This window comes from Enoplosus armatus, chromosome 2 (assembly GCF_043641665.1).
Source record: "Enoplosus armatus isolate fEnoArm2 chromosome 2, fEnoArm2.hap1, whole genome shotgun sequence".
Classification (NCBI taxonomy): Eukaryota; Metazoa; Chordata; class Actinopteri; order Centrarchiformes; family Enoplosidae; genus Enoplosus; species Enoplosus armatus.
This window is the reverse complement of record NC_092181.1, coordinates 25,857,463-25,876,130: the sequence shown is the minus strand read 5'-3', so window position 1 is coordinate 25,876,130 and position 18,668 is coordinate 25,857,463. Positions and strand designations below refer to the sequence as shown.

Here is an 18,668-nt window from a genome sequence, read left to right as displayed (position 1 = left end):
GTTTTTGGTTTGACTTTCATGTTTATTCATCAAAAATTAACAAAAAAAAAAAAAGCTCCATGATGATTTCAAAGCTTATATGAACTTAGAGATGGCTGCAGAACCATTTCATGCATCAGTTGTTGCCAGTAAAGTTGTAGAGAACTAGAAGTTAGAAGTTTCCTGTGAATAGAGTTGGATTCATGTAGCTGAGGCTATTTAGGATCTGTTATGAGTTGGTAAAATACGGAGTTCGTAAGCTTGTAGTCTAATAAACCGTTTATCAGATCTTTCATAATGTCCTTTTTTTATTTCCAAAGAGAGGTGTACAAAATATTTTGATAAATTAGCTAACGTGTAGTCTGTGTGCCATAACTTGAATTTTAGCTGTTTAGATTCAGTAAGAGACTCGAAAGGACTCTGATTTAATGGCCCCATTTTATACCAGGATCCAGATTTGATAAAATCCTATCAATCCCCGTCACTTTCCCGGAAAAACAACGTGAAAATCTAACGTAAGCCCGTGGAGCTACTTTAGAAAACGTATCTGCAGGAAAACAAGCAAACATCTCACTGCTTGATATGTATCTGGATGTAAATACACATGTCAAGAAATCCATAAATGACTCAACACATGGTTTCAGCTGCACAGCAGAAACTAATCATTTATAATAAACGTGTAAATAACAGCATTCATCAGTGTGGATTTTTAAAATTGAGTCTGATAGCTGCAAACACCCTGAATGTACTCAACAGGATGTGACTGTATTGCATGTGCAGGTAATTGTGGGCAGTATCTTCGAGGTGGTGTGGGCCACCATCAAGCCAGGCACGTCCTTCGGGATCAGTGTGTTACGAGCTCTGCGACTGCTGCGCATCTTCAAAGTCACTAAGTAAGTCTCTCTCTCTCTCACTCTTACATATGCATGTCTGTCCATCAGACAGTGATGATAATGAGGAAAGAGATTTTGGTGTTTTAATTTGAAAATCTTTTCACTGTTGTAACATCTAAACAGTTCCTGGATTTTGGCACGATGACACTTCTTTGACGCTCCCTTCAGGAGAAGTTTTAATTGGATTTGGCTCGCGCACGTTTGTTTCTTCCCCGCTCGTCACCACGCTGCTCATTTGGACAAATCTCACTTGAAAATGTGTCTTTTTGTCTGGTGAACTCATGAAACTGTATTTCTGGGGTGACTGCCACCAGGCTTTATAGGTCAATTCCCTATACAGCTAGAGCTGCACAATAAGTTAGCTCTGACTCTCAGCCTTGGACCAGATGTGACCAGGTTCTGCTCTATGTTAAACTGAAGTTGGTTACTCTACTGTACCACAGATAGACAGTTAGTACTAACAGGAATCCCTCATAAGAAACGTTTTATGATTTGAAGATTAGTTCTGGACATTGTTTTAAGAATATTTTGTATTTGCTGTTTTTTGTGTGTGAAATCAAAATCAAAATAGTGTAAATAGTGATTATTGCAAGATTAAATTCACAGTATATCCACACTGAAACGGTTTAAATCCCGATGTCTCCTCCTCCTCAGGTACTGGGCTCCTCTCAGAAACCTGGTGGTTTCTCTGCTAAACTCCATGAAGTCCATCGTCAGTTTGCTCTTCCTCCTCTTCCTCTTCATTGTGGTCTTTGCCTTGTTGGGGATGCAGCTGTTTGGAGGACAGTCAGTATCCACACAAGCTCACTTCTCTGTGTTAACCTTATCTCTGTCTTTCTTCGTGTATGCGATTGTCATGGTATTCCACTTTTTTTCTTTTCTTCTTCTCAGATTCAACTTTGAAGGCGGAACCCCACCAACTAACTTTGACACTTTTGCAGCAGCGATCATGACTGTGTTTCAGGTAGGAAAGAGAGCTTTTCATGTTGTTCTGTAACAAAAATAAATGAATTATTGGTATGATGTGGCCCACACTGACCGGTAAGCATCATTAATTAGCGAGTCATGTGGCCCACTCTTTGCAGGGATAAAGGTTCTTGAGCACAGATTAATTCGCTCATAAAAGTCTTTAAAACCTGCTATGACTTTCTTTCACATATATAGATTCATTCAACACAAGGACAAAGTTAGATTTGATAAACTCTGAGCTATCCCTTTGTTCAAAGTGTACTTACTCATCAAAGTATGCCATAAATTGGGGTTTTATGTCAATTTTTAAAAACATTTGATATGAATAAAACTTGTTGAGTGTCAATGTGGTTGAAAAATCTGTCCTTTTGCAAATGAGGTACCAGTGAGTTACTGTATTTTCCACACATGACTGTAAGCACACTCACACACACTCATGTACAGTTTCAGGACAGCTGAAGCCCTTTTCAAGAGTGAAATTTAATGACGCCCATTGTTGTCATGTCATCAGTTTGTCAGATGACTTGTTCAGTCCTGACTACAGTCTCCATGTTTCTGTGTTCCCTCTACTCAGAAAGAGAGACAGCTTTTGTGAAGAGCCATTTGTGTTGCTGTATTGTCTCTGAGTGACTCAGAGGCCAGCTGTGTGTGTGTGTGTGTGTGTGTGTGTGTGTGTGTGAGAGAGTCTGTAAATGCATCAGCGTGTTAGAAGTATCTTTGGGCTTAGTGCATTCAATCAGAATTTAAAATATTGCCTCCTCCATCAGTTCAACTCTTATCTCAAATCAGTTTAGTTCATTTCATTTCAGTGTTTTTTTTCACATGAATGTTAACATCAAAATAATGTAGAAAAATAAAAATGTTGAGGATTGGATTTAATTCATTTTCACTTTGAAGTTGTCACACATGGAAACAACTGGTTTTTTTAAATGAGTACCAATAAATGACTGGTTTTTTTTAGCGAATACATCAAACCAGTAAGATTTAATCTCTGACCTTCTCTCTCACCACTTGTTGTCTCTCTGCAGATCCTGACGGGAGAGGACTGGAACATGGTGATGTACGATGGCATTAAGTCCCAGGGAGGAGTGAACGACAAAGGAATGGTCTTCTCCATCTTCTTCATCGTCCTCACACTCTTTGGCAACTGTATCCTGCCTTCACGCTCACATATACGTATATACAAATGCACAATATGCGTACATGAGCGGCCATGAGAATGATGATGAAACGTAGATGATGACTTGTGTCTTCCTTCTTCCTCTCCATTTGAGCTCCACGCATTTAAAGAATATAATTCCACTTCCCGCCTTCCCTCCGACTTTCCTGTATCTGCGACCCAACATCTCTCTTTTCCTCTCGACTCTGAGAAACCGTGAGCTTCCTCTCTGGTTGTCCTTGCGTCAATATTTCTCCTTAACGTCTGCCACCACAGACACTCTGCTTAACGTCTTCTTGGCCATCGCTGTCGACAATCTGGCCAACGCCCAGGAGCTCACCAAGGTACAGGACCAAACTAGAAAACACACATTCTCCCCCTCATTTTAAGGAAAATGAGTGAAAAATAAATATATTATAACTCATGAAAGATATCTTCTGAAACAAACAACAACCTTTTGTTTTGACCTGTAGTTGCAGATCCTTAATTAATCTGTGAAATGTTGAAAACACCAGGAAGTCAGATTATGATATTGTCTTGAAATTATTTCAAAATTTAATTTGCGGTATTTAATTGAGAAACATCCAAACTGACTTGATATCACATGGCTTTTTTTTTCTAAGTTGCTCTTTTTGTTATGTTTATTATGTTTATTATTTTGTGCGATGATTGTCTTCTTCTCCGATAGGACGAGGAAGAACAGGAGGAAGCAGCCAATCAGAAGACAGCAATGCAGAAGGCTAAGGAGGTGGCAGAGGTCAGCCCGCTGTCAGCAGCCAACCTGTCTATTGCTGCGTGAGTACACACACTCACACACACACACACAACATGTGCACACACTCATCTAACACTCACATAAATCCATATATATATACTGTATATATGCAAATACATGAGTACACATACTCTGCATGAACACAAAATACACATTGCACATGCACACACTGATATACAAAATAGTTTGTCGCACACACACACACACACACACACACAAAAGTCTCTCTTAGCACACACACAGAAATCACTTTCTTTCTCAAATCTGTCTTTGCTAACATTTCTGATTGGCAGGCATTCATGTACACGTGATGCACACACACACACACACACACACACACACACACCCACCATCACACTCTCCCCGTTCTCATCCTCTAAAACATGATTAAGCGATTGTTCTGAGAGTGAAAGGAACAGATTCAGGGCTTTGTGAAGTGAAGAAGAGCGAGAGGCGGACAGTCTGTAAAATCTGCTCCTGGCAGCAGAAACGCTGACAATAGGACACATCAAAATGATGCTCACAAAAAAAAACCCCTGCTGCTCTTTAGAAGTCACCGGACTCTTCAGTCGTCGTGGCGAGCCTTTGATGGCTAGATTAGAAGGTGGTGGTTTGTGCTTGTCAATTAGACACTAACATGTCAGTCGTTTACTGTAACAGGGGTGTGGATGATTTCTAGTTATGGAATCTAAATCGTGTGTTTTAAAGCCTGGGACATAAGCTCATAAGCTTCCTTTCAATCACAGAACAGTGTGTTTTTACTGTATGTTTCACATGTGTTTTGTATGAAAAGAGAAAGACTGGGTAGGTGAGCAGCAGTAGGCATCATGGCAATCAGCATTAACCGGTTGATTCAACTGTTTTGTGATTTTTAAAGCCTTTCAGATGAACAGCTCTGGTACAGTAACACAACATGGTGACACTCCTTCACTTTGTTTTCGGTCACATTCTCACAAACTCTTCTGTCAAGAGCTTGGAACCAGTTGGTTTTGGGACAAGTGAAAGATCTGTTAAGATTTCTCATTCTCACTTTTTTGGACTCGACATCTTCTAAAACATTCTGAGACATTGTTGTCCTCTTGGCTTCCTGACAGACTCTGTCCCCAGTCTGCGTTAAAGATGTCAAAAGGCGCTATCCACTCGCTTCCATTCTTTGTGATTTTACTTCCTCCATGGCAGCAAAACATGATGCACGAGCCAACAGAAAACTCCTTGGGTTAAACTGGGTTTACTGGACACTTTTAGGGCTGACTTACTCTAACAGACGCCATGAAGATAGATAGAGAGGAACCACGGATATATTACAAGAACTGGATACAGGGGGCCATGTTGGAGTCCTGCAGGGGACTGTTTTGGTGCAGTACCACAGTTGGCCTCTGGGACAAACTTGGCGGCAGGGCTGAGTGGCGTCGTCGTATCCAGCTCTCTTAATACATCCCTGATAGAAACTCTCAAGACTCGCAACCTAGAACACAAGAGCTGGTACTGCTGCAGTCAAAGAGAACATCAGCCATTATGAATCCCACTTTTCCAAATGTAATTTCTGGAACAAAAACTGCAAAAAAAACATGATCGGATACTCACAAACACTCCATTAAGCAGGAGACAGTGTAATTCATATTCAATGTGAAAACACTGCTAGTGAGACTGGAGCTCTAAGGATGCCATTGTTCAATTTCTCACACAGTTCAAGGTGTTTTCATTCTGCTTTTCTGTGTCTCGGCCATGTCTTCTTGACAGTGCTCACAGCTCATGCTTCCTTCATTCACATGTTCAACTTACTGTTATATGCTCCTACATTGAAATTGCAGATTGAGTATACTTTTATAGCCACATTTGCTTTATTTTGTATTGAAGATCTTTCTTTATACTGTTACTACTCAATGTTGCTGCTAATTCCCCACAGGGATCTTACGGTTCCATCCTAAAATGTCTAATTCTCTCTATCTCACCCTCCTCCATCTGCCATCCTCCTGTCTTCCTCACCCTCTTCGCCATCACCGTCTCTCCCTTTTTACTCCTTCATCAACATCTCAGTAAGGAGCAGCAGAAGAACCACATCAAGGGCAACAAGTCAGTGTGGGAGCAGAGAACGAGCGAGATCCGCCGACAGAACTTGATGACGAGCCGCGAGGCGCTCTACAACGAGCTGGAGCAGGAGGACTGGAAGGTGGGAGGGGAGGGAGAGGAGGTGAGGACCCCCCCCCCATAAAAAAGACACACGTATACACATATATATGCAGTGTACTCCTGATATATATGGTGAATATTTGTTGAAATGTGTGTGTGGAGTGATATGATTGGATATTTTAACCACTTAAAGGGACATGATCACCCATGTTAAGTCGTCACTTCAAATCATTTCTCTTCACTTTCTCAGCGAATTAACAACTCTTGGATGTCAATTGAAATTTGAATTTGGAAAAAGTGGAAGTGATGGGATGCACATTTGATATTAAATATTAACGGTAATATCAAATTACCCAAGCACATGGTCCAGAAAGTATATATATATATTCTCAATATATTGCAACCAGGTTCCAACATTTTAAGGACAAAATAGCCGTGAAGTGTTGGTCAACTGTTCCCCTCGAGCTGGATTACTGCAAAGGTTTTCCTAAAGTCCTGAGGTGAATTTCGTCCTTGTTCCACTGTAAATACAGTAAGATGATCTTGGTCTAAAATCGTACATCCATTTAACTTGATCCCCATTAATGGTATTGACAGTGACACTGAAGTTTCTTTGTTAAGACACTTCCATTTGGCATTTTTCAGCTTTTCTATGAATCAACTTTCCACATATTGAAAACTGGTTGCCTGCCATGTCACCGCTGCTTTGCTATGTTGTTGTGAAGAAAGATCAGCAGTCAAAAAGCGATTTAATATCAGATGAAAATCCTGCTGACCTGTAACTCCTCACATTGCTGCAGTGATGTTGAAGTGTGAAGTTGTGGATACAGGCGACACAGAGCACACTTCCATGTACATTACATTACATTTCAGCACATCTGTATGTAATGTGTCGTGATCTCACAGATGCTTTGATTCCAGGGTGTAATGTCCCTTTAAGCCTGTGTAAGAGTGTTATTATTGCGCTTTCCGCTGCTATATGGGACGGCTTGAAGCTGCGTGCTTGGGAGCAATGCATTATTAAAGTGGGGCATGCAGAGAAATCCAGAGCTGTACCCAAAGAAGGCAGTGCCCCACTCAAAAAGTGGAGTGGGTCGAAGTGTGATGCACTTCAAAAAAGAAGATGATCAGGAGTCGACTGGATATGGCTCGGCCAACTGTGTATTCACAGCTGGAGCTGTTTGCCATTTTGTGGTTCTGGAAAGATTTATGACAATTTTTGATTTTCAAATTGCTCACGTGAAGCCAAAAATGGTGGACTGTTTGCCGAGACTGTGTATATCTGTGGCTCAGGGGAGGCAACAGGGTGGGGGGCGATGTGTTGCAAATTCTGGGTTTATTCTGGGTAAACTGAGACGTAAGTTAAGTATAAACTGCCTGAATTAAGGTTGTTCTGTGTTGGCCTATGCTGTGTCCTTTGTGCCAGCTTGAAGTTAACTGCTACTGCAACACCAAAACCGTGTAAATGCAACTGTGATATGAGTTTGGTGAGCTTCTGCTCCCTGAACCCGGCTACACGGATACAAATATGCATGAAAGTCAATGAGGAAATAAGAACAGTTTCCTTCATTGTTGCAGATATGTGGTTTTGCTTTTTTTTTGTCTTTCAGTACTATAAACAAGTTTGAAATGCTCAACCAACGTAAATATTTCACCTACACATTGTAGTCCATTTTTGCAGTGGGGCTTCTTCCGGATATTCCTGCCATCTGAATAGCCACCTTTACTGAAACCATAACGTCATCATCTCCTCAGGAATTTTAAAAAACTGTCGTATGTACAACATTTATGTACATGTGACAATTAGTGAATAACAGGCTCACCTGGGCAAGAGAGAGTAAGTTACAGTAGTGCGCGAATGCTTGAAGTTATGATCAAAGTTATGATTTTGTGATCTGGCCTTAAAGGGTCAGTTCACCCAAATCACCAACAGATACAGTTTATTGCAATTTCCGTGCAGATAAGTTCATTTCTGTGCTCAGGTTCTGAGATTAGCCGTCATATTTCTGCTGCCACCCTAACAGAATGGAAGTCAATAGAATTTCATTTGTGGTTTTCAAAGATTTGACAAGTTTTATTTGAAAAAGTCAAATGCATATGTCTTTCTAGAAACAATGTCATGGTTACTGTGGATAATCCACAGAAGACATTGTGAACCGTTTTCATTAAAAATTGTGAAGCCATTAACCAGTAAATACTAGGGACATTGTTTTTCCATTGGACATAGTTGAATTGAACTTATTACTATTATGCATGACTAGATAACGCTTAAGGTAAATACGAAAATGTGTCTTTCCGTGATCCTTTTGAAGTGTATGTGAAGTTTTAGCAGCACCCACTGACGCCATCTGCTACGCTATTACCCCGACCCAGGTGTCCTACCCACGGAAAGGACGTGGTGATATGAAGACCCACCTGGACCGGCCGCTGGTGGTCAACCCGCAGGACAACCGCAACAACAACACCAACAAGACTCAACCTGGTGAGCTGCCTCTGGACCAGGAGTACCGGCACCAGGACATCGACCACCAGCGCAGAGCCGCCCACTACTATCACCACCACCACCATCACCAGAAAGTCAATGGGCCAGATGGTGGAGAGAGAGGCCAGCCGGCGGAGACTCGCCTGGAGCGTGGCTTTAGCTGCACGTCTCTGGGCAACGTGGAGGGCCAGCAGGGGGAGGGAAGGCACAGCCACAGAAGCCACCGGGGCCACCGGCACAGAAACAGGGAAGGCAGGGAGGCTCGCAGCGTGTCTCCCCATCAGAGCGAGGGGGTAGAGGGGAACAATGAACACAAGAGGTCCCGGCAGCACCGCAGGGCTGCCAAGGAGGGGGACGAAGGCAGGAGACACAGATCCAGGGGGACGGAGGGAGAGGGGGAGAAAGGCGAGGAAGGGGAGGGACGGAAGACGAGACGGCATCGCCACGGAAACCAGGAGAGGAGCCGAGGGCATCGCACCAGAAAGTGAGTGAAGGAAGGGTTTATTTTCTCTGTGTGTCTCAAATTACAACCTGACAAGCATTAAAAGCCAGTTAAGGTTGTCTTTGGCTAAGAAATCAGGAAGCGACCTGACACTCCGGCCAGTAACTTTCCGAGAACATTTAGAGCTCTTTAGCCGCTTGCGATTGGCTGCCTGGTAGCTCGTCACAAATTGGTTGCACTTAAATTTCTGCTGGGATCAGACTGCGGAGATGATGCGGTCAAATGTTGGTCTTTCATGGTTGGTGATGCTTTCAGCTGAGGGGTATGAATTAAGATTTTAGCATTAGACAGTTTTTTATAGTCGTTTTTATAGTTATTCAATGAAGGTTTTCTAGTTTTTGAACTGTATTAGCAGTCTTTAATATCAGGGTTTTAGATTCTATCCTGTGTGATGTGTTTATGTTACATTTTCTGATGTACTTTAATTTTGAAGTTTCCGTGTTAGAGGTGCGGCATCCTTTAGAGGCCATCTGTCTAGCTCTAATTGGATAACTGACAAAGATTTCAGATTTCTTGTAGAGTATGCAGTTAAAAAAGAAAAGGTTCTGCCAACAAGCAAGTCTTTCTCAACCTGATGACATAGAAAGGAGATTGGGCAGAAGCTCCAGTGACAACCTCAGGAATGTCAACATTAATGGCGTCCAAAGTCACGCAGAGCACATTTTAGACAAACTAGGCGAGGATCATCAAAACAAGACGTAAGAGTCTTTTGGTCATGGTGAGATGACATATATGCAGTCAGTTTCCAATATGACACACTACATGGACTACACATACAGAACATATAATAAATTGCTGTGCCTAAAGCTAATTTTCCTTCCCAGTGCCCGACATCAGTCAAATAAAGGCATTAAGAGGCTAATATTGTGTTGCCTTATCCTAGCATGACTACATCGTCGGGTGAAAGGTGTTAAGCACATTTCAGGTTCCCCAGTTTGTGGTAGGTAATAGTTAAACTGTATATTCCCCCCTCTCCTTCATCAGGGAGCACCACAGCACCTGTCCCAGCCTCTCCACCACACGACCCATACAGCAGTACAACGAGGACCTGGACAACTTCCGCAACAACAGCAAGCTGGCCAGTGCCCGTGAGCACCCTTACGCCCTCCCACCGGATCACCCCGACCATCCCGACCACGTCAACAACCTGCTGAACTGCCGTGACGCCGACACCCACACCCTGCTCCACAGCATGGACAGCCTGATCCTGACCAGCATGGCCAAACCAGAGTACACAAAGATAGACATGCCACCTGTCTACCCCTACCCCTCCACCAACGCCATCCTGCAAGGTGAGCATTTGTCATGTGGATTTGTGAGATTAAGGCCTTGTCCCAATACCTTGGCCCTACCACAGCGATTCTGTCCTACCCAACACTACATTTCCAGAGTTCAGTGGACCATTTACATTCAGGATTTAGGGGTTCGGGTCATGAACCACAATAAATGTCCTTCGAAAAGGAGCATTTTCAAATGACTATGGTAGCATGAATATTTTGGCCTATAATCTGGCATAAGTCTGTTATGTATTTCCCATTGTCTGCTACTAAGGACATTAAGAAGTGGTATCTCAATCCTTGTAGATATATTCTTCTGATAAAATATTAAATGGCAAACTGAGTAACAAATTGCATTTGTCACAATTGCAACTGTGCTGTACCTTTGGTCTTATAATTGCTGCACAAACTATCTTAAAGGAATACTCACGCAATTTAGTATTGTATTTCCATCAGGTTGGGGGGCATTTCAAGAGGCAGATGATCACATTTGATTCAGCAGAGACCAAAATATATATCCTGACTTTTAGTCCCAAGTATCGCCCAAGCTACAAACACTGGATCCTACAGTTTCTCTTTAATATAGTCTTTCGTTAGACCCTCCCCGACTGGTAAATGTCCACATCTTTCAAACTCCATCTCCTCTACAAGCAGAGATACATGTGTAGTGTCACTTGACTAATTTTCTCACTTGACAAAGGCACTCTGGGGGCCACAGCAGACATTATACAACTGCTTTCACACACTGAGTAGTGCTCCCCATGAAGACTAAATGAACTTCGGCCTGTGAAATCGGTGGCACTGGCTAATACTGGTGTGAATCCAGTCTCATTCAGTTCTTTTCTTGAAACAATGCCGGTGGATGTGTTTCATGAGTTTACTGTCTTGCTCTGGTGAAGCTGACCTCTTTCTGTCTGTCTGTCTGTCTGTCTGCCTGTCTGTCCACTCCTCCTCCTCTGTTTTCTCTTTGTTTTGCTCAGTGAACAAGAACGCCAACACCGACCAGAAGAAGAGCGAGGAGAAGAAGGAGGAGGAGGACGAGGAAGGAGATGAAGACGGCCCCAAACCCATGCCTCCTTACAGCTCCTGCTTCATTATGTCCACCACCAACCCGTGAGTATTTGTGTGTGTGTGTGTAAAACCTTGGTCAAACACCTTATTGAGGACATAGTTATTGAATATGAAATGTTTAAACAGTTTGTTTTGTGTGCTTTTTTTGTGCGTCAACTTGTGTATGCGTCCGTGTGTTTGCATCAGGTTTCGGAAGTGCTGTCACTACATTCTGACTCTGAAGTATTTTGAGTTCAGCATCCTGTCTGTCATCGCCATGAGCAGCATTGCCCTCGCTGCAGAGGACCCCGTCTGGCCTGACTCGCCACGAAACAATGTGAGACATCGCTCTGTGTGTTTGTGAATGTGTGTCTCTACATCCTTTTGAAAATAAAGTGTCCCCCAAGGATATGAAGAAAAATCTTCCGAACTGAGGACACAATTTTCAATATTACAGAGGTTGGTCTAGGGATAAGCCTCGGTCTTAGTTTAGGTTAGGATCACGTTTTCAAAGTGAACGCTCCTCTCAAAGCCCACTTACTGTCTTTTTTAGCATGAAACTTTTAATGAAAGCAGCGCTGTGACATTTCTTTTCCACAGATGTGTTATAGCAGTCAGTGATCTTTTTTACGAACTGTTGTTGTTATAATGTTGTTTATTATTACACTAAATGTAAATGTAGCTAAGGGGTGGAAAATATAGGGGAAACGAAACATTTTAAAAAGAGAGTGTGAATAATTTTACTCTTATATTCATCAGAGAGAGACACTGAAAAGGGAAATTGGATATGACAAATATATGTTGTGACATGGAAATTTGAAAATAGAAAATGAAAACAGGATTAAGATTAGGTTTAGGATTAGGCTCTGGTTGGTATCTATTGTCTCTTTCTCTCTTGTTGTTAATCTCTCCTGCTCTGTTTCTTCTTTTTTTTTTCCCCCTCACTCATTCATATGTCTGCCCCCCCCCCCCCCAGTTTCTCTCTAATCTGATAATTATATCTCATGGTGTTGTGTTGCTCTGCAGGTGCTGCGTTATTTTGACTACGTTTTCACAGGCGTCTTCACGTTTGAAATGTTGATCAAGGTAACAACGTATCACTGTGTGTGTGTGTGTGTGTGTGTGTGTATTGACTAATTTGTTTTTGCATAATTTTATGATTGTGCTTTTTGCTTTTGTCTTCTTTTGTGTGTGTTGACATTGATGTTCGTGTGCCTACGAGTGTGTTTTGTGTATTTGTGTGCCTGTGCTCTTTGAAATGCGCTGACTCGTGTGTGAGTGTGTTGTTTGAACTACTATATGTTTGTTAGTACATGTGTATGTGTGAGTTTGTGTGTTGTATTGAGTGTGTACTCTGTGTCTTTCAGATGGTGGTGCTGGGCTTGTTTCTCCACCAGGGCTCCTACTTCCGCGACTTGTGGAACATTCTGGACTTTATAGTGGTTAGTGGTGCTCTGGTGGCCTTCGCCTTCACGTAAGTGCCCCCCCACCCCACCCCACCCTCCTCTCCATCATCTCCACCACCCACACACACACACACACATTCCACCATCCTCAGAAAGACCCTTGTCGCCCAGCCTTGTGCGTCCGATACACCAGGCAATGCTGATCTTTCTCTTCTATTTTCTCAGCCTTCTCTACTTCAGAAATCATCACCTCCAGTCCTCGTCATATATCTACTCTGTTCTTCTTTGTCCTTGGTCTTTCCTTTGTTTATTGTTTTCTGTCTGTCCTGGTCCTGTCTTTCTTTTGGCATTGTCTTTATCTTTATCTCCCTCCCTCCTGCAGTCTACCCTTTCTCCATTTCCATCTCTGTTTCCTCATTGGTCATCATCACACGTGGTATCGTATCAGCAGGTCTTTCTCTATGTTTCATCGCCACCTTCATCTGGACAACCGCCTGTAATCATTAACTGAATTATTTTCACCAACCACCAACCTACACTCTAAAAAGGAAAAGGGCTCCACCTGACATTTTTCAATCTTTGGGGAACCTCAGAGGGTACCCTGAGGTACTCCTTTCGAAACAATTATTGCAGTAGTTTCACAAACGTCTTAACTTTTTGGTTCTCCTGTAGTTCCAAGTGAGGAACCCTAAAGAGCTGAAAGTGAAATTTTCAATTTTTAGAGTGTAGTCACACTGTCTTCACCCACCTTTCACCCACCACAAACCCCTGAAACAATCACCTCAAAACCTATCCCAAACATCATCCCCTTTACTGTCTGACCTTAAATAAAGTACCACCTGCTCCTTCTCAACATTTTCTTTTCCCAATCTTCCCTGCTCCTCTTCCCTATTTGCCAATTCATGCCGCTCTGATATTTCCACCAACCAGGCCGTGAGTCATCCCTTCCTCTTTTCTTGCATCTAAAGCCCTTACTTTGATCCCTCAAACCTTTGCTTACCAACGCTCCCCCCCCAGGCCCTCCACAGCTTTGGTTCCTTCCTTCACCTCCTTCCGTATACCTTTCAACTCCCTCTTTTCATAAGAGCCCTTCCTCCTATGTATCATCACATTCTGCATTCTACATCTACCCGATTTCTATCGTCCTTAGAACCCTTTCATTCCTAACATACAGCAAAGAGAGAGCAAGGGAATATTGAATCGCTTTCAGTGCTCTTAGTCAAACTCTCCAAACCATCTCTATGCTTCAGCGAACAGAGAGGGGAGTTTTACTTCAGCTGCTTCTCTATTTTGGCTACATTTTGTTAACTTGCTCCAACTCCAAGCTGTTCATGCAAAATTTGTACGTCCAGTGTTTCCTGCCAGAAAGGACAAGAAGAAGTCTCATGGCGCTCACCCTGCTTATACGTGAATTTATGGGACCTTGTTCCTGGCTGGTAGCACCATAAAGGACTTAAAAATATTTAATAGAAGGGAAAAGCAGAACGAATGTTTTTATGTAGATTTAGTTAAATTGAATAAAGAAAGAAAGAATGAAAATTGACAAGCTGTCTTGAATTTTTGTGCTATATGTTGGGAACAACATTGCTCCCTAGCTTGCCACCCAACCCCAACCTCCACCCTTGTCTGAATATAACCCCCACAGTCCGTAATGAACCCTCCTGCCCTTCCAAACTCCACAACACACACCCACCCACCCAACCCCACCTCTCCAACAACCATTAAAGCCAACATCCTGCCTCCAACAAAACCACACCCCCGCCTCCCGCCTCTTCATCCTCCCCCGTCCTCCAGGCTGGAGGGCCCTGTCAGTCAGTCCGTGGGGGTGAGGGCGCCCCAGACACCTTTAACCCTTTAAGTGCCCAGGCTATCTGTTCGCCACAGGGAGGAACACCACCAGGGCTCATCGCCTCGTTCCCCTCGCTCTCTTTTCCCCACACACACTCAAACACAAACACACATACTCATCTGTCGCTCTGACCATGTTAACGTACCCGGAGGCTCAGGTATTTAACTCTCCTTCCTCTGCACGACCTGGGGAAGTCAGACTGAACGTGGGAGGGAAGGAGGGAGGCATGCTGGGGCAGGGTGTGGTGGGAGGAATGATTTGTTATTATGCTGAGCTAGTGTATAGATAAATACATATGAATTAAATATGTATGATATATGCAACTGGCGGGACTGAATGTGTTTGTGTGCGAAAAACAAAAACAAAACAAGAGTAAGTGAGCGAGAAAGAAGCTTGTGTGTGCATCCTCCTCAGCACTGTGGATGCCCAGTGCATGTCTGCCTTGGTGACAGCATGAACCTGAACACCACCTGTGATGCAGTAGACTGCATCACTCAGAACTATGTTAATGATGTTCGGAGTCAGTCACAGGCAACGAATGTATTCCAGTTAAATGTGTTCTGTGAAGCTTAGATCTAATAGCTGCTGTCAAAGTGTGTTCAGATTGAATGCAAAGCAAATTCTGGAGATGGCTCCGTTGCATAAAAAAGTCAATGGAAATACATGAGTGACACAAATAGCTGTAGATGTTCACCCTGTCAACAAATGATAATAATGTGTTTGTCCATCTCTCAGTACTTTCTCACATGCCTGCCCTGTCTTTGGCCCATTTGTTTCTACTTAAGATGTACATCTTTCAGAACGTGTCACAAATGTATAGTTTCATCTTCAAAAAGTATTTTACTAAAACAAGCTGAGCGCTGTAGTTTTTAACAAACTTTACTCAAACAGGTGCATTTGCTGGGAACTATTTTCAGCCAATAATGTATGCGCTTGTGGTGCGCGAGTGAGCTTTTAGAGCAGCAGGACAGCATATGTGGGATCCGCTCTGCACCACAGCCAGCGGTCTTTATGACTTCACTTCGCACTCAGTTTGAACACACGTGATCTGTTTTTAATAGCAAATATAAGTTATAGTCTTGTTCTGAATGTCATTGTTATTATGCGTTCACACTTCCAACAACTAGAAACCTCAGCCAATGTTAATGTGGTTAACGTGTTTCCTTGATAAGCAGAAGAGCTGTCAGCACCTATAACTCTGTCCAACAACATCATGTACAGCCACTGGTATATGTCTTACATACTGAGCAAACTCATATCAGCGACTGGACAGTATTGAATGCAAAGTGAGCAGCGTTCAAGGAAGCAAAAAGCAGCAAAAGTAAATCAAGCGGCAAGCAGGGAGGGGAAGGTGCACATACAAGTTTTTAAGGCCCAGCTTTCAGGAGACAGGTGGAATGAATTTAAAGTGATGTAATACTTTGGTTAAACCTTTCACTGTTACTGCACGTACAGTATCAGATCTACCAGTAGCACCAGAACCAAGAACTGCAAACAAGAGGAAATTGAAATAATCATCCGGTACAAACACTGAAAAATGTTTTATCCTAATGGGACTTTTCTCATGCTGTAAAATAGTTTGAGATTGAAAGCATCAAAGCAGCACAAGGTCCAGTTTCCTAGAAAGACTGAAATAACGATGAATAAACAAAGTGAAATTGTTCAATCAAAGTTAAATATCACATTGGATAACTAGCACAACTAAATAACAACAAAACAAGTTGGAAATCGCTCCACTGCTGCACCCTCCACAGCATGACTCCCCGCCGAAATAAGGATGTCTCCTCCCCTCCCTCACCGGTCCCCTTCCCTTCTCCTCTCTCCTCCCCTCTCTCGCCCCCTCTCACTTTCCAAATTGCCCTTTCTGTTCACTTTTAGGAACCATTGGCCCCCTCACCTTTGCCTCTTCTCTCCACCCTTCCTCCCTCTCCACCATCTCTTCTTCTTTGCCTCATCGCTCCCTCCATCTGCTCCAGGGCTGAGCTACAGTTCAGTTTTGCTTAAGGGGGGCGAAGGCTTCACACTCACACGCCTATAAAATCTCACTGTGACGCATGACACCGTTTCCAAGCCGGTACATTGCACAGAACCATTGTACAGAGAGGAGTTTTAGCATGGTCAGAGTGCAATGGCTTCATGTTTTCATGGGTTATAAACACAATAATTGCGCTTCTGGCACCCTTCATCCTCCAAATAAATGTTGAATGAAATACTGACTGCATGCAGTCGCAGTAATCCATGAGAATGCCTTTGCTTTCTAATGATGATGTGTGTGTATGGGACAATACACACAAATCCTGGTTTCTTGAGTCTCCACTCATGATGGCTATCCTGAGTGTTTGCCTATGTGCTCTAACATATCAAGAAAACCTGGAACCGGCCTTTTTCCTCCCCTGTGCTGATGTGCATGCAAAGGAGCTTTGATAAAATCCCACTAGATGATTGCAGATCTAATGAGGGCAATTTGTGCTGTAGGCCTGGTCTAATTGATCATTACGGTGTGATAAGATAAGAATCGGTGTAAATGGATGCAGCAATTGAGTTTCCTCTTCCAACCGTGAAGGTAATTCTTCATAGAGCTGGTAGCACGGCAGGCCACAGCAGAAGACAGCCGGGAGGGAAGGAGGGTTTGCACAACCAGAGTCTCGACCAGGGACTGGATGCTCTTATTATAGACCTCAAGAAGTTAGAGAGAATTATTGGTTAGATGATTGTTATGTGCAGTTCTGATGGAATAAAAGGTAAATCCTTAACTGTTATACTGCAAGGTGATTTACTTAATTGATCTTAGTCTTTTTCAGATTATATTGTTATCTCGTTATTTAGGAAATTCAAATGGTAATTTTACCCATTACTTTTGTATGCATATCAAATTAGCACATTTGACCACATTAATGCACTGTACTTGCTAGCTTATGTAAACCTTTTGCAGTCCAAAACAAAAGCAAGTTGACAACATTAAATGCAAGAGAAAGGAAATAAATAAATAAATAAATAAGATCTGTCTAGTCAAGAATGATGGAACAAGATGTTAGTAAATAATCCAACTGAAAACTCTGAGGTGCCATGATGTACCATGTACGCTATAAAACAGTGTGCAGAACTCAACTCATCTTATAGCAAATTTAGGAGACGGGTGTGTAGACATCCCATCCAGTCGTCATGGAGACAAGAGATGGGTGTGGGAGGGGGAGGTTGAGTGAGAGGGAGTGATGTGTGTATCTGAGTGTCTATACAGCATGTGTGTTAGCGGGTGGGGGGGTTTATAAGCAGGTATGGCCATCTTGCTGTCCTTCCTTCTTTGTCTGTCTCTCATATGGATGTATTTTTTCCTGTTTCTACCAAACCCCCTCTCTCTTGTCTTGTGTGTGTCTTTGTTGGTCTTTCTCTATCAATGTGTGTCTCTGTGTGTGTGTATGTGTGTCTGTCTTTCTATGTGTTTTTCCCTCTCCCTCCTTCCCTTCCTCCTCCTCCTCTTCTTCTTCTGTCTCTGTCTCTGTCTTTCTTTCTGTCGTTGTCACTGACTCTCGCTGTCCCCACCTTCGGTGAAACTCCACAGGAGCACCACCCGGTAAAGTTCTTCCTCTGTCCTCCTCCTCCTCCTCCGCTCTGTCCCCTGCTCTCCACCACCGGATCAAATTGGCTTCTCTCTCTTTCTTTCTTTGTTCTTCTGATCGTTCGTACTCATTCTCGCCGTATCGTACCTTGTCTTATTCTTCACGTGCCACAGAAAACCATCCAAACACCATTTCGTCGATAGCTTTGATTTGATGCCCACAGGTTTTACCAAGATTCCCCTTTATGCAAATGTTTAATCTACTGCTTAAAATCCCCATGTTACATACATTTTACATCTGAAAATTAGGGTCAAAGTGATACTCCGCCCACAGTCTCTATAATATTTTGGTTATCAAACAGTCATGCCCTTAAAAGGCTCGATACGTCACTAAATAATATGTGCTGTCCCGGGTGAAAATAAAGAATACTAAGAGGCAGCAGTCATTTTAATCTCTGGCTTAAGAATTGTAAGATAACAGTAGAATTTGGCTGGTCACATTGTAAAGTAATCTACTTTTTAGACATATTTGATTGGCCAATGCAGTGCCTGGCGTTAAGTTAAGCGAGGTTCAACTTTGCGTTTCTTTCCCAGAGCCATCTGGACGCCTGCTGTGTCTTAGACAGTGTCCTGCGTGGATA

At 42.8% G+C, this 18,668-nt stretch overlaps 1 protein-coding gene across 1 annotated transcript in view; it reads left to right on the top strand.

The window, feature by feature from the left end:
- The window catches only part of cacna1ab (calcium channel, voltage-dependent, P/Q type, alpha 1A subunit, b), a 134,088-nt gene that overhangs the window by 75,180 nt on the left and 40,240 nt on the right, over window positions 1-18,668 (top strand). The window contains exons 14-29 of the mRNA XM_070919141.1: window positions 760-872; window positions 1,527-1,658; window positions 1,764-1,836; window positions 2,870-2,990; window positions 3,277-3,344; window positions 3,689-3,795; window positions 4,653-4,673; window positions 5,813-5,966; window positions 8,279-8,871; window positions 9,874-10,181; window positions 11,147-11,279; window positions 11,424-11,553; window positions 12,243-12,302; window positions 12,584-12,690; window positions 13,553-13,555; window positions 18,031-18,042. Of these exons, the coding sequence (XP_070775242.1) occupies window positions 760-872; window positions 1,527-1,658; window positions 1,764-1,836; window positions 2,870-2,990; window positions 3,277-3,344; window positions 3,689-3,795; window positions 4,653-4,673; window positions 5,813-5,966; window positions 8,279-8,871; window positions 9,874-10,181; window positions 11,147-11,279; window positions 11,424-11,553; window positions 12,243-12,302; window positions 12,584-12,690; window positions 13,553-13,555; window positions 18,031-18,042 (2,135 nt within the window). The remainder of the gene's footprint in view (window positions 1-759; window positions 873-1,526; window positions 1,659-1,763; window positions 1,837-2,869; window positions 2,991-3,276; window positions 3,345-3,688; window positions 3,796-4,652; window positions 4,674-5,812; window positions 5,967-8,278; window positions 8,872-9,873; window positions 10,182-11,146; window positions 11,280-11,423; window positions 11,554-12,242; window positions 12,303-12,583; window positions 12,691-13,552; window positions 13,556-18,030; window positions 18,043-18,668) is intronic.